Here is a 15,921-nt window from a genome sequence, read left to right as displayed (position 1 = left end):
TCTTATTTTTCAATATATCCTACACTACACTTCCATACACTGGAAGGTAAGCATATATTTGAATTTCATATCTCTTTTATATTGATGCATTGCTGTAGGGTATAGAAATTATGTTTTAGTCTTAAGAGTGATATATATCTGATTAGTGAATCTCATCTGATTCGTAAAACTTCAAATTAATGAGTCTGCATGATTTTCTTGAATATTAAAAAAGTTGTCTGGACATATAGCCTGTCCAGTGCACAAACAAAACCACACAGGAGTTTAAAACATCTCTGTCCTCCTTGAATGTCTCCCGAGTTTAAGAGTGTGCTCAGAGCATATATATCAATAAAAAGAGTATGTGCGAATTCTGACAGTATTGTTTTCAGGGTAATTAGAAAATATTTTGATTGCTAGAGCGAAGAGGTTATAAAATGTAATTTAGCCAGAACTAATTGATGAAAATTAACTATTCTAAACCATTGTTTGTTAAGAACAACCTAAATTGTTTAATAAATGCCAGATGAATTATTAATCAATACAGGATATGTTTTGCTAGTTAGCAACATGTCAATTGCTCATAGCGCTATCTAGTTATTTTTGTATTCGTTCATGGAGAAATGTAATGTGTTAAGTTTCCAGCAGGTGGTATTTGTGCATTGTGTGTATTAATCTTAGTGAAACAAAAAGTACAGTTAATAAAAGAGAACTTTATTACATGTACAATAACACTATGATTACACTACACAATTACACATAAAATTAAAATAGAAAAAGACCAATTGCACTTTGGAACAATCTAAAAATTAAATAAAACTACATTAATGTACCATAAAATTACTTTTATACATACATCTAAGGTTTTATATAACTTGTTACTTTTTACACAGCACAAGAAGCTAATGTGATGAACATATAATCTGCTTGCAATGGTCTCATTAAGTGACTGATCCAAGGCTTCAACAGAATAAAACATACCATTGATTCATGCTGTTAAACAGCGATAGGATAATGTGTGAATTTTTTTAGTTAAAAAAAAAAAGATTAATATTTTATTAAATACGTTACTATGCAACTATTATTTATTGATAAGCATATCATAAACCACAGTACAATAATACTTGTGTGTTTTAGTGCAAATTTCTTAGTGCTGAACTTATGTGACAAGTTAAAAACAAAAGTACATATTGGCTGACTAGATATTTGCTTTCTTACCATAGGTCACTGGAAATCATTAATAATAAACAAAACCAAGAATGTTTAAAAGAACTGTATTTACAATGAATGTGAGTCTTGAAAAAAATGTGTAAAATGCTTTTTGCACGCATCTCACATATGTATCTATTTCATGATCTATCTCATTAAGCTCTATAATAAAACAAGTGGTTTAAATCAGTAGCATTTTTTTACTGTGACAGGAAACACAATGTTCATAAAGATCTGTGTGTCAACTGACTGAGCAGTTCTGTAATCAAAGGTAATTTAAAAAAAAAATGTCTAAAATAAGCAAATATTTATGACTTCACATTCAACATAACATGAATTCTACTCACATTTGCATGCTTGCGGTAAATGGCTCCATCTGTTTATTACAGAATGAAGTGCTGGGAAGGCAGGTCAAGTATTTGCTTTGTGAAATGCTAGCCCTTAAGACATTGTTACCTTCTGGTGTATTGTAGTAAAAGCAGCAGGCAGACATGAAGGACAACTAGTGGAGATACATTATCGTTGTTAAAGCTGTATTATACTCACAAGGTTTTGGACACAGGGCCTTTCAAGACATGCTTTGTTCATTTACACCCTTAAGATAAGAGAAGATCATTTCATAAGACAGGTTTGGCCCAGTTGCTCTGTTTGGCTGAAAATGGCAGTCGATACCGATAAAAACATACAAAGTCAGTCCATACACTCCATAGTACAGAGTAGAATGCAAGCTGCAGACCCAACAAAATCTTATGTTTGACTGTTCTCAGCCAGGATCTTTTAGGGCCTAAAAGTGAGGTGTGGTCAACCCTGGTTGTGATCCCTAGTACGTAAAAGTAACACAATAAAAATGTAGAAAAGTAGTAAACATGCAACAGTGATACGGCAGGTATTGTGTGTGAGACTATTTGATAATCTGGGGACAATCGCTCCAAGCCTTTGCTTTCCTCTTGGCCAGGGCCAACCAAGCAGGTTCTGTTGACACTTGAGCTGAATCTGAATTCGGAAATCTCTTGTTTACTTCTTTCACTGATGGCGTCGAGCAAGTCGAGTCTGAAATTTCAACTGAGTAAAAAAAAAAGAAAGAAAAAAGAAAACAGGTGTTGTTGAGGTCAAAGTGAATAATATTTATCTAAACAGACTAATGTTCTATGAATGTGGACTCAAATACTGTGGCCCAAATTTATAAAGGGAATAAAACGACCGCAAAAAGCCACGTAATGTGCATGTTCAGTATGACCGCACTCAGCATCAAAATAACGACCTATTTTATAAGACTAATTAGGCGAAGCAGGTGATTTTGTAATCAAAACATTTAAATACCCCTCAACGCAATTAGAATTACACACCTCTCACAATACGTAGTGGGTTTGGGTCAACCCTGCGTGTGTAGGCTACACATTCCAAAAGAAAATGAATGGCACACAGAGACCTCAGCCTGGTACTAGCCATGGTGATGAGGATGCACGGAAGCAAAAACTGAAATTTACCAATATGGAAGTGGAGATTTTGGTACAAGCAGTATTTGTAACACGTTTTAACCGTTTTCTTTCAAACTTGAATTTAACAATACTGCCTGAACCAGTATTGTTAAATACCAGAATGCCATATTACAAAAAATACATTCTGTAGGCATTACTAAAATAATGGTGGAGGATGAGCCCCCATTGTATTACACGTATGAGACTTTTTCTTTAGTGTGCCTCCGAATATCGTTCCATCTATTCTTTAAATTTTAGTCATTTTTTTGTTATTTTTTGTTATTTTCTCCCAATTTGAAATGCCCAATTATTATTTAGGCTCAGCGCTACCACACCTGCGCTGTCTCGGGAGTGGCAAAGATGAACACACCCTGTCCTCCGAAGCATGTGCCCTCAGCCTCCCGCTTCTTTACACACTGCGGATTCACCATGCAGCCACCCAGGAGCTACAACGTAGGAGGACAACGCAGCTCCCGGGCAGCTAACAGCAAGCCCGCAGGTTCCCGGCCAGACTACAGGGATCGCTGGTGCGCGGTGAGCTGAGGACACCCTGGCCGACCTAAACCCTCACCCCTATTTGCAGACTTTCTTTTGTCAAGTAAGCTATGAAACATGTATTGAAATTTGGAGTTTGCAAAACAACACGGTATTATAAACCACAGTTGACTTGATCAGAAGGGTTAAAAAATTAGCTCTTTGCAAAATGTTATTAAATGTTTCTTTGTCCTTGAAGACAATGTCTCCTTGCTGCAGACAACTCTCCCACATCACCTTGCCTTTTATATAGCCTACTGTCTGACTGTGGCAAATTAACACGTACTTTTCAGAGTTCCTAAAATAATCAATTAAATACGAGGCCTGCAATTACCGGCAGCTTTAATAAATTAGACAGAATATTTAATAGACCTCATTTGCAAAACCCCCTCCCAATTTTAGTGGTTTTGTTCAGAAATGCACCAGAATTACATATGCATATACAGAATTGCATATGCATCAAGGGCTAAAGCGCAGAGACATTGCCCCCGCAAATCCCATATTGATTGCGTGTTCATGCCATTGCGTGTGTTTTATAAATTCCATCCAAGAATTCAGAACCCTCAGCGCCCGTTTTACGGTAATAAAACATGTGCAATCCTTTTATAAATCTTGGCCTGGGTATTTTAGAGCTTTGTGTTCTGCTTCTAACATATAGGTATCATTGCCAACGTAGTTTATGGGCAGCAGCATGTACATTATGCATTGAAAGTGGGATGTAACTGTAGAGAAAGACACAATATCACTTCAATTCGAAAACTGGCTACTTCAAAATAACATGGTACCCTACCTGTAACAGAATTAGGAAGTGTGTTGGACTTTTTCAGTTGTTCCCTGCGTTCAAATCTAGATAAAATAGTGTCAGGCTTCTTTTCTTCCTCCTTAACTGGAGGTTTCTGCAATCTTTGATTAGAACTGGGTTCTTTGTTATCAGTTGGACTAATAACCCCGCCCTGTGAATAGAAAGAAAAGGACATTAATTTCCTTCAGTTTGACGCATTTCTTGCTTTATCGCTATAAATCATTTCAAATTATTTTCAACTTTTTCAGCCTTCATCAAGGCCCTGGAATTGTGTTATAAATTACTGTACACCAAACAGTAGTATCAAAAGTAGTGATCTGTTGCAGTTTTGAAGATAGCTAAAATTAAATAAAACTACCTTGTAAATGTGTGGCTGAAATGATCAGTCTGCTTATAATCAGATACACAGTAGGGCACATCTGATTTAGACAAATCAAACAAAATATAAATTAAATGCCCCCTTATTATATTACTGGTACTAAAATCACCTGTTATTAAGTCATCAGTTCAGAGCAGATTCAGCAGGAACATAATTGCTGAGCATTCAGTCTTAATAAGATGTTTATACAAAAAACTAATTGGATGAAGGAGAGGCAGAGTTGCACACCCCAGTCCCCAGATGTTTAGACCTCTTACACGCTCACACAATCTTACATTGTTTTTTGATTGTTTCTCCACCAGCTTGGCTTCTTTTGCCTGCTTCCTCTCCTCTCGAGTGGACTGCTGCTCTCTGAAGCCCTTCTGTTTCTGCTGGGCCAGGGTGATCCACAGGGGCTGCGGCGAGTCCCCTTTCTCTGTTATTCTAGAGCTATCGAGAGAATGCCTGCTTTGAAGACTGGGCTTTTCTGAAAGGAAAAGTGAGCAAAGAGAGATTCATAAATCAATACTAGTTAAAATATTTAACTGTTTAGATAAAGGTGAAAAAAATACTGCATTAAGACCAGGTGATGATTAAGTAGCTTAGGCATTTGTATAGATTTTCTTTATGATGTTTACAACCATTCTGAGTGGTGAGATAGAGAGAGAGAGAGAGAGAGAGAGAGAGAGAGAGAGAGAGAGAGAGAGAGAGAGAGAGAGAGAGATGCACACTAGAATATTACAAATAAATGAAAATAGTAAAGGTGCACAAAGTACAACATAAATACAAAGGTATTTAGGACGTTTCAAACGGAAAAAAAGGCATTTAGCAGATTGCTGTGTAGAGCACCTCAGAAGCATTATGAATAAATCCACCTTGTCACAAGAGGTCGGTTTTCAAGAGGACATCTGGATTATACCTTTATCCAAAATATCAAGATCATTTTGATCCTACTGCGAAGGTCCAACTTCACTATTAAATGATCAGAGAACATACATATTTTGTTTGAATTTCGACAGAAAACGCACACTATATGGTCAAATAGAGTAGCCTATCATAATACACATTTCATAAATTTATTTAAGTTTGTAAACAAGCTGGCAAATTAACGTGTGTCAGAACAAAATGCATTTAGTGGTATAGCTTTTTTCAAGAACAAATGCTTCGTTTTCCATTTATTTACAGGATTTCCAACACATTTTTTTTTAAAATGTGTGTGCTGCGTAGAAATAAAGGTGGGGAAAATGACATAATGTTAATGTGAAACGTCAATGGAGGATCCTTCTAGAAGTGAGGGATGCCTATACAATGATCTCCAGCCTGGAAAATAGCAATGGGGAATGCACTGAATACACCGACACTTTTGACGATGATGATGATGGGTCAGTCATGAATGGTAAGTATTTCTTCATCACACAGCTTTCATTAAAACGACACAACACTTACTATACACAACTTATATATATATATATATATATATATATATATATATATATATATTATAGATATATATATATATATATATATATACTGATAAATAATGCATACAACGTTGCATATTCAGTCAGCATTAATATAATAATCTGTATTGTGACTAATGTAATGTACACGTCCTTGTTTGCCGCATTTACTCATGTTCCAACTCGATCACTTCTTTCCACAGTAACCGACTGCACTGTCAGCACATGCCTTTATCGTATCTTATGCAATAAGTACAGTACAAACAGTGTTGCAAAAAATAAGATTGCCATATTTACGTTTGCAAATTTCACAGCTCAATCTCTTATGTTGACTTCCGGGAATGCGGTGTTTACTTCACTGTTTACATTCCCAGCAAGCACTTTGCCGCAATTTACGCTTCCTTTTCAGCCACATATGTGAACGCACTTAGGCCCCCTAAAACCTCAACTGTGAATGGAAATTTGAGGCGGCCCAGAGACTGCCCAGTAAATGTGAACGGGGTCATGTTAATTAAATCTGTGCGCCTGTGCAGCGTGTTAACACCAAATGCTCTGTGTCTGACTCATCATTACTCAGTGACAACCCACGCAGGTAACTTCACCCTGTTACAGGGTCCTAACATATGTATGCAATAAAGCCCGACAGGCTGTCCATATATGTTGAATATACAGACGCTTTGGGCATTTATTAAATATCCTTACGCCAATAAAGGGACCAAAAAAGTAGTCCTATTTATAACTTTAAACTACACACTTATAAAACTGAGTAAATGCATTTAATTGAAACATATAAAAGTAAGTAAATATTTATTGTTGTACATTGGCATTGAAAATATCCACTAGAAGGCAATGTTGAGACAGCCCTGAAATCATTTTTTCTCTCTCAGTGCAAGACGTTTCAACAGAAGGGAGAGGATGAAAAAAAAAATTCAATGCCATCTTGGATTTTATTACATTTTCAAGGTAGAAGTGTCTTTTTGTGTTTTTCTAAAGTGTTTATAAACCACTAAAAAGACATTACTTAAAGTGAGGAAGTCGGGGTGAGTGTGTATATTGACAGATTCCCCAGTTTTGTTTTCATTCAGATTGCAGTTTACTCCAGCACAGAGACTAAAGTAGCTTGAAATGTTATATTCTTCTCCTTTGGGCATTTCTTACATTTCCATAGAAATCCCTTGTATTTTCTTAAGATGTGCATTTTCCACAGTTGAGACAATTTGTTTCTGTTTCTGCCAATCCTGAAAGGCAGTGATTTTGTATTTTCATTTTCCAGTTCATGTAATTTTTCTTCATCCAAATCAGCATGTCTTCTTACTACTTTTGGGATTTTTTGCTCACTCAGTTTTATAGTTACTGTACATCTATAACTGTAAACAAGATGACTAGGGTACTTTAAATTCTGTGAGGCAGGGCAGTGATTTCAAATATGTGACAAGGCATCTGTATCCATCCAATATAGGGACAGCTGGAATCTTGTTCGACCAATCATATTGCTTGTTTCACGTTCCATTGCCAGCCCTGGATTATATATTTTTCAAAGTCTGTTTTTATGAATAAAGTCAAGATTGATATTCCTGAAACTGTTCTGGACTGCTGTGGTTTTATTAACACCAATATAGAACAGTTTTGTAAATGTCAAACTTGATATTACTAATACATTCCCGCACCAGGAACACCAGGGGAAGAGGCTGGCCGGGTCCTCCAGCGGTGGATGCAGCAGCTTACATTTCTTCAGCTGCTCCTGCTTTTCCTGCCTTTGCCGCTGTCTGCTCTTCTTTCCCATTTTTATTTTTCAAAAAAAAAAAAAATTCCAAAAAATGAAAATAAATAAATACTGCTCTGAGCCTCTAGGTGGTGCATCCCACTGCTGACACCAAATGTGGCAGGCTGGCGAGTGGAAAGAGGCCCAGAGACAGACTGCAGTTCAAAAAAATAACTTATTATAAATAAACACAAAAATGAAAGGGCACAAGGGCCAAAACAAAGCAATTTAAACACAAAGAAAGACAAAAAGCAAAACTTACAAAAATAACAATTTCGCGGCTGGGCAATGCCTTCACTGGATTCAAACTTTCCAAACAACCAAAAAAAAAAACAACCTGCTTCCTCAGCTCCCTCTTCCAAATGAGAAGCAGAGGCCTCCTTTTATGTCAGGTGGCTGGGCGCTGATTGAGCGTTAATTAACCTAATCAACTAATCAACCCCAGCCACCTGAACATAATAAACCCAGGCAGGTAGGGGAAGTTAACCCCATCCCTGCCAATTTAAAAAGGGCAGAGCTTTGCTCTGCCACAGGCATGTTCTGTGATATATAGTTAGGTAAAATAATAATAATTTTAAAAAAGTCTTAATTCATATATCTGACTCCTAACTCATGGTTGTGTTTAGAGCTATGAATTACAAAAGCAATAAAACCTGAGAAGCTATGGGCTGCACTGAGTTGATTGCATGGCCACGGGCCAAGTGCCAACAAACACCTCAGCAGTGTGATTACCAGTTCAACTGCACACCTTTGAGTGTCTTATCGTGCTTATAAAATACAAGTGTTTTTGTTTTAACACTAGGTGATGAGGCTGTTGTATGTTCCACTGTTCAGTTGTACTGGCCTTTACATGGTCTGAAATCCTAACATTTTGTACACCCAAGCCATTTAATAAAACTGATTGTACTGTTTTGAGTGAACAAAGTTCTGTTGTGGTGTTGTAACACCAAAGAATGTGTGGTTATTGAATATCGCACTGAGGATCCTTTGTTTATCAAAGCAATATAATTCGTCAAGACGTTCCTTTCTTTTGTATAGTTTGTTTTCTTTTAGAAATTTAAGGTATATATATATATATATATATATATATATATATATATATATATATATATATATATATATATATATATATATATGACAAATTTTAAATGTTTACACTCTTTCATGTTTTAATAATAACCATAAATAAATCACAATAACTACATTCCATTGTGGAAGTATTTTTGCTGCATAGTAAAATATTTAAGAACAATCAGTAATAAATGTATAACTATGCAGTATTTGCTTTATGGAACTAATCTGCAGTAGTGGGCCATTTATAGTCACAATAAGAGGCTTCTTCCACAGGCTTACAGTGTTAATTGAAACTCATCCTCATTCATAATTATTGCAATGCACATACTGTAGCATTGTAATTGGCCACTGAGTTTCCAGGCACAAGCTTACATTTAGTAATAATGAGCATCTAGGATGGTAGATACATCCTGAAATAGACCCCCGGCCACTATTTGCACACTGTAGTGAAAGGAACCAATATATCTAGTATAAGTAGTTCTATTCATTTTTGCCAGGTCTGTTACTAAACCAGGTCTAAACATGACAAAATACTGTAGGGTAGACATGCACTGCCTAGAAATAACACATTTCAATAAATGCTCTTACTGACCTCTCCTGATAAGCTCTGTTTTCCTGTCTGTTTTTTCCCTCCAAGGTATGTTAATGGATGAGAAGAACGATCTTTTTTCCTTTGTCTCTTCCTCATCATGCTGGCTTTTTTGAGAGGCATCAGCTTTCATTTCTTCCTTTTTCTGTTCTGCAGCTAAATCCTCTTTTGTAGTCCTCTGAGCTACAGTCCTACCAAAACTGCATTTGTCCATTTTAGCAAGGGGAGAAGATGGCGTGGTAACAAGGGCTGGCTTGGGGGCAAGAAATGGTTTCTGGTAAAGCGGGGATTTTAAGGGAAGCTTTTCACTTTCGCTGCATAATACTGGAATGCTAATTTTAATTGGTGTCGACTTTGGTTCTGATGCATTTTGTGGAACATTAGTGGCACTGTTGTCTGTTGTTTCTCTGATTGATGGTGTGGAAGGTGGACTACGTTTATTGGGAAACACAGGTATGTCTCTTTCATGGCCAAATGGGATGAGAGGAGTTGGGACACCTTCAAAATTGTCTCCAGCACTGTATCTTTTCTTTTTTTTGTGATCTGCCTGCTGTTCATTGTGAAACCTAAGAGAGTAGTTTGTCCTTCTCAACTTGATGCCAAAAGGAGAAGGTTTATCATTAATATTCTGTCCCTTTTTGTCAGTTCCTTCGACTTTTTTCAGAGGACTGGCTACATCTTGATTCTCTGGAGGACTCTGGGATTCAGACAAGAAACGTCCTTTGTTTGAAATGTGAGGAGGGCTTGGGACCAGAAAAGATGGAAGATCTTTGGCAAATACACAACTTTCAGTGCTATCCACTATCCTTACTGACTTCACAACTTTGTCTTTGGTTCCACTGTCTTTAGTTTTATTAGCTAAGGGAGGAGATGCAGCTAAATCTAGAGACAAAGCCCCTGTTCGTGTGCTTTCTTTTTCTATTTCATGCACAGACTTTGTATTCACGTTCTCATTGGTTTTGGCGCCATCTGTAAACTTTTGCCATGCAGGTGTAATAGAGAACTTTGCATTTGCAGACATAGTTTTTCTAAGGTTGCTGTGTAAATCAGTAACCCCTTTTTGGGTGTAGTCATCACTAAGTCTACCATGATGTCTTACTTCTCTCTCAGACTGCTTTCCATTTTCTGCACTTTTAAGGATCTTGGACCTGATAGTGGCCCACTCTGCTAATATTGCAGCACTTGACTGGTTATCTGTTGACTCGTGGGTGGATCTTGTTCTAGTTCTAGGTTTTCCTTCAGGATAAGTTTTATTTACACTTTCAACTGGGGGTATATCCCTGGCTTTCTTGTCTTCAGCTAAACCAAGTAAAGACTTACAGGCTGTATCCTTAATCTGGTTCAAATTCACCGCTGTGCCACAAAGCTGGGCTCCTGTTACCAAAAAGGCTGTGTGAGGAAGGAATGAGAAATGAGAACCTTTGTCTGCTTTTGGTGAAGGCTCTGACTCTGTATCTGATGGACTGACTTGCTGGTTTAATAGTGTCACAGGCGATAGGTTAACCTTCTGAAATATAACTGGCTTTTCTCCGGAGGATACTTTAAATGTGAAAGGTCTTGGCATGGTCTGTCTCTCCTCCATTTCTTGCCACCTAAGTTCCTCTCCTATTCTTTCCTGTTCTTGAGGATCAAGGCTTTTTTTTAAACCCTCTTGCTTTTGTCTCTTTGCTTCATTGTTTTTCTCTTTCTCTTCTATATTATGTTTTCTTTCCTCTTCAATATCTAATTGTTTTAGTTCTTCTTGCTTTTCCTTTTCTTCTTTCTTCTTCTGTTCCTCTGCTATTTGTTCTTCCTGTTTCTTTTTTCTTTCAAGCTCTTGAAGTCGGAGTTCTTCCATTTCTCTAAGCTTCTGCTCCTCAGCTTCATGTTGCCTCTTTTCAGCTTTGCATTGTTTCTCTTTCTCTATTTCATACAGCTCCTGTTCTTCCCTTTCACTTTGCTTTCTTTCTTCACTCTCATGCTGCTTCTGTGCCTCTATTTCATGCAGCCTCAGTTCTTCAGCCTCACATTGTCTCTGTGCCTCTATTTCATGCAACCCCAGTTCTTCAGCCTCACATTGTCTCTGTGCCTCTATTTCATGTTCAATTTCATGCATTCTCTGTGCTTCACCTTCACATTGCCTCTGTTCCTCTCTCTCCTCATGTAGCTTTATTTCTTCCATCTTATGCAGCCTTTCTTCCATCTCACACAGATGCTGTTTTTCTGCTTCATGTGCCTTCTGTCCCTCAATTTCACACTGCCTTTGTCTTTCCAATTCATATTCAACTTCTTCACGCAGCATTTGTTGTTCTTCCATCAGACTCTGTTCTTCTTGAAGTTTCTGTTTCTTGGATTCCTGAAGTTTCTCATGTTCCTCATGTCTTTTTCTCTCCTCTTTTGATCCTCTAAGCCCGTGGTCTTCATTGTATATCTCTTGTTCCTTGGATTGGTTATGCTTGTTTTCTTCCTGCTTACTTTTTACTTCTGTATGTTTTTTACCTTTTGTCTCCTCTAACTCAGGAAGGACAAGGGATTGCTGGTCCTAAATGTAAAAAAACAAAAAAACAAAAAAAAAAACACACAATCATAAATAGAACGAAAATGTCCATAATAGTTAAAACTTCTAAAACTTCTAGTTTATTGATATCATGGATATAAGAAGATATTCTCAAGTAATCTTCATATTAAACCCTTCAAATAGCATTTATATAGCAATTGAATGCTTGGTGCATATATGTAAGATGTGTTATTAGAAGTACATTTAGCTGTAGGTCCAGTTTATGTGATAATGTTTACAATCATACCAGCATCATCTAGCAAGATTTGAGGGACTTAAAAATCATTGACTGTGTTAAACTCTTACCAGTGTTAGTCTCTGGTGTTTCTTGGATGCCCTCTGGTTTTTTGGCTTTATGGATAATTTGTGTTTAGCGGCAGTGTTATCCAGACGGGATCCAGAAAGAGGGACTGCATCAAGGTTAATAGATTCAATTGTGCCTGCTGTTGCTGCTTTTGGCCTCAGAGATTTAACTGGAGTAGCCTGAAAAAATATATATAGTTAATTTCTACTAACCTTGACCACTGTTAAACTTTGAGATATACATTTTAATAATTGTTTTAATCATTTTGAATGGCTGAATACCATATTTAACAGCAATTCATTGTTAAATCTTTTTGTATTATGTTTTATCTACATATTATCAACATATTGATCACCCAGAAGCTGCAAATCACTTAGTAAAATATACATTTAACAATTTAACATAAAGTACAGTAGTTTCCAATGGCTTTTTGCTTTGTGTATGTATTTCATTCCAGTCTTTACTGGTATAGCAAACTGATTTTACCAGGGATATTGTTGCCCATATTAACAATTGCTAAATACAGTATCTTGTTCCAGTTTCAGCCGTCACTATGGTATACAGTCATTATTGGGGCCTAACATTTAAACCAAATTCCTCTCCCAGTTGTTCTACATTGGTAGTAAATGGTCATGAGTTACCTGCTTTTCTTCACCACTGCCTATTCCTGCTTCGGATAAAGGACTGTGTTTGCGAATATCAGTAGGCTAGAAAAACAAATAGAAATTGAATGAACAGACCGTCAACTAAAATAGCCATATCTACAGGTTACAAGATGCTCGCTATCAATATGCTAATTGATTGCAAATGTGGTTTATCTCTAGTAGGGACCAAGAAACAGATGCAGACATGCATACTGCCATTGCTTCTGGGCTGGTGATTTTTATAGACAAAGCTGCCATAATACAAAATTTAACCAAAGGAAATTAACATTAAAGGACTAAAATAAGATAGATTTCTAAAATTATTGTGGTACATTTAAACAGAGCATTAGACACTGGACCAAATATAGTCATACCTGTGTTCCTGAATCTGATGACTTCGCTTCCATCTGTGCAAAGACCTTAACAGGGTTTCTTGGTAGCTCCTCATCCTCAGAACTCCCTCCAGCATCCTCTGTATTTCTCACAGAGACTGACATTGGTTTCTGGCCAAATTTTATATCGTGGGCTATCTGTCTCTACAGATTTAAAGGGGGGGGGGGGAAGCATTGTTATAAATTATAATCTGAAGCTTAATATCTTTTTGAGAATAAAAAATAATTATAATAGTTCCTGAATGTCATCATCGTAATATGCCAAACTCAAGATTGAGGATTTAACAACAAGCTGTCAAAGAAAACAACCACAAGACAGTGAAAAACACAGTAAGTAATACAGGCAATTTATTAAAAATACAGACACAGAAAATCATGCAAAAGAATATGTGGGCACACCACAGCACCAGAAAGTATGAGAATTAGAACACAGACCAAGCAGACTTATGTTCCTGATATAGCTTTCAACATGATCAGCATAAGATTAACCATGTAAAATGCAAAGGGCCATGCATATTGATTTAAGATTGCTTCTTCCTTATTGCCTTGTATCTATTTGCATAGAAAGATTACTTAGTAACTGAAGACCTTGCAATCTGTAGGTATAAACTACATGTTTAACATTAACATTTCAGCTAACAATTCCAATAACACATTAAAAATAAGAAACTCCTGTTCTAAAGGCAATGAAATTTTATATAGTCTTATACCTGGAGGCTTTTGACTTTGTCAGTGGTGTTTTCTTGGGACATGACTTGCTCAGAATGGTTGTCTTCTTCTGGACCTTCTGGGATAAAAAATACTGTCATGTGAAAAAGCACGAGTATCCATGCTGTTTAGTGACCTGAAATACATTTAAAGCAATAGGAGTCTGTCAGCAGTATAATTAATAACTGTACTGTTTTACTAGGGAATGCCATAACAGTCACCTTTCATGAAGTAAAAATAAAAAAACTAAATAACAAAATAAGATTTTTTCTGGCCCCTTGAAATTCCTCAAGAATTGCCTGTGTGTGTGTGTGTGTGTGTTTGTGTATATGTAAGCAATAAGGCATGACAGTGTGTGATATATAGAGAATAATTGGGCTCAGATCTGGTGACTGAGAAGGCCATGACACATGGATAACATCAGTGTCATGCTCATCAAACCATTGGGCGACCACACGTGCTCTGTGGATGGGGGCATTGTTCCTCTTCATTTCTCTGAGATATGAATGTATCAGTGTGACAGAGATCAAATGATGCTTGGTGTTAGATCTCTCTCCCAACCTGACAGGGGACTAGATAAAGGGAGCAGAATACTCTGGACTAAAAGGCATGACACTTTATTCCCGGGGACTGTGCTACAATATCCGAACTCAATGACCCGAACGGGAAACGACGTGGCATCTGCGGATTGGAGAAGCGGATGCGCTCGTTAACCAAGGGGTCATGACCGAGGACATAAAATAGGGGCGTAGCAATGTAATCTGCGCCTTTGTAAATGGTTAGAAAACAACCTAAAAGGAGTTCCTGCATTTAAAAGAAACCGTGAGTGTTCTCTTAGTCTGTCTTGTAAACGTTGTTTGTTTGTTTTGTCTGTTTTCAAGATTACTAGCACGATCCGGAGCTGCAGCCGCAGGCCAGCATTAAATCCGGACACCAGCACTTCACTTTCCACTAGGAACTGTCTTTTCACCACAAGCACTTAATTCACGCACCGTAGGAACTGTATCTGTGTCTTTGTGTTTTGTGTGGGTGATAAAACTGGACTATTGGTTGCGGGTCAAACCCGTGGGATAATACAAACTGAAGTGATACACGCCGCTGTACCACTTCCATCATCTATTATTTACAGCTATTCACCATAACACTCTGGACATTGTAAACCATTTCAATAAACACCCTACACCTGTTTGTAATTGTCTGTGTGATTTGTACCTGCACTGCACTGCACTCACCTGTATCTACTCACTATTTTGCCACAATCAGCTTTTTATGTAGTCTCAATTTGTTGATCACTAATGAACATTTCTGTACTGTGGGTGCTGTTGAGTGATTGAAGAAGAGACGTTTTGTGTTTGAATTGAAAGTGATGGTCTTGAGGAGTTGAATGGGTCAAAGTTCAAGTATATTTTCCTCTAGAGGAATTATCACGTTGTGGTATTACGACTTTTTTTTTTTTTAATGGCTCAATGCAAATATAGCTTTCATCCATATATATATATATATATATATATATATATATATATATATATATATATATATATATATATATATGTGTATATATATGTGTATGTGTGTGTGTGTGTGTGTGTGTGTGTGTATATACACACACACACACACACACACACACATACATATATATATATATATATATATATATATATATATATATATATATATATATATATATATATATATATATATATATATATATATATATATAAAGCCACTTATATCGTGATTGCCATGTAGGCATAATTCATGATATAAAGCATTTATGATATAAACCAGGTTTCACCTTTGCCTGTGACATTATGAGTGCAAGAAAAAAAGAAAGAAAACTAACAGTGAATTAAAGAGCAGTGTTTTAATACTGTACATTTAGTTCGTCTTTACATTTAAACAAATGCAAATACGTTTTGTATCATTAACTGGAACGAAACAGTTTGTGTCTATTTAAAAAAGGCATGAATTGTCGACTGATAAGAACTATCAATTTGGCATTGCACTTATTTTTTTTTTTTATTTTCCGCATTTGTATAAGACTATGTTAAAGAAGAAAAATTTGGTGACGTTAATGTTTTGTAACTGAACT

General features: G+C 36.6%; 1 protein-coding gene across 1 annotated transcript; it reads right to left on the bottom strand.

Annotated features, from left to right (window-relative positions):
* Positions 1-747: 747 nt before the first annotated feature.
* LOC121298237 (capping protein inhibiting regulator of actin dynamics-like) lies at positions 748-13,955 on the bottom strand. Its single transcript, XM_041225233.1, is given in 9 exon segments — positions 748-2,250; positions 3,991-4,153; positions 4,657-4,847; positions 9,249-11,766; positions 12,088-12,264; positions 12,727-12,792; positions 13,104-13,265; positions 13,832-13,918; positions 13,920-13,955. Coding segments are annotated over 9 exon segments (3,558 nt in total). The 5' UTR covers positions 13,953-13,955; the 3' UTR covers positions 748-2,089.
* Positions 13,956-15,921: the final 1,966 nt, after the last annotated feature.

The sequence above is a fragment of the Polyodon spathula genome, chromosome 2, assembly GCF_017654505.1.
Source record: "Polyodon spathula isolate WHYD16114869_AA chromosome 2, ASM1765450v1, whole genome shotgun sequence".
NCBI lineage: Eukaryota > Metazoa > Chordata > Actinopteri > Acipenseriformes > Polyodontidae > Polyodon > Polyodon spathula.
The sequence above is the reverse complement of the archived record's forward strand: the minus strand, read 5'-3'. Positions and strand labels throughout refer to the sequence as shown.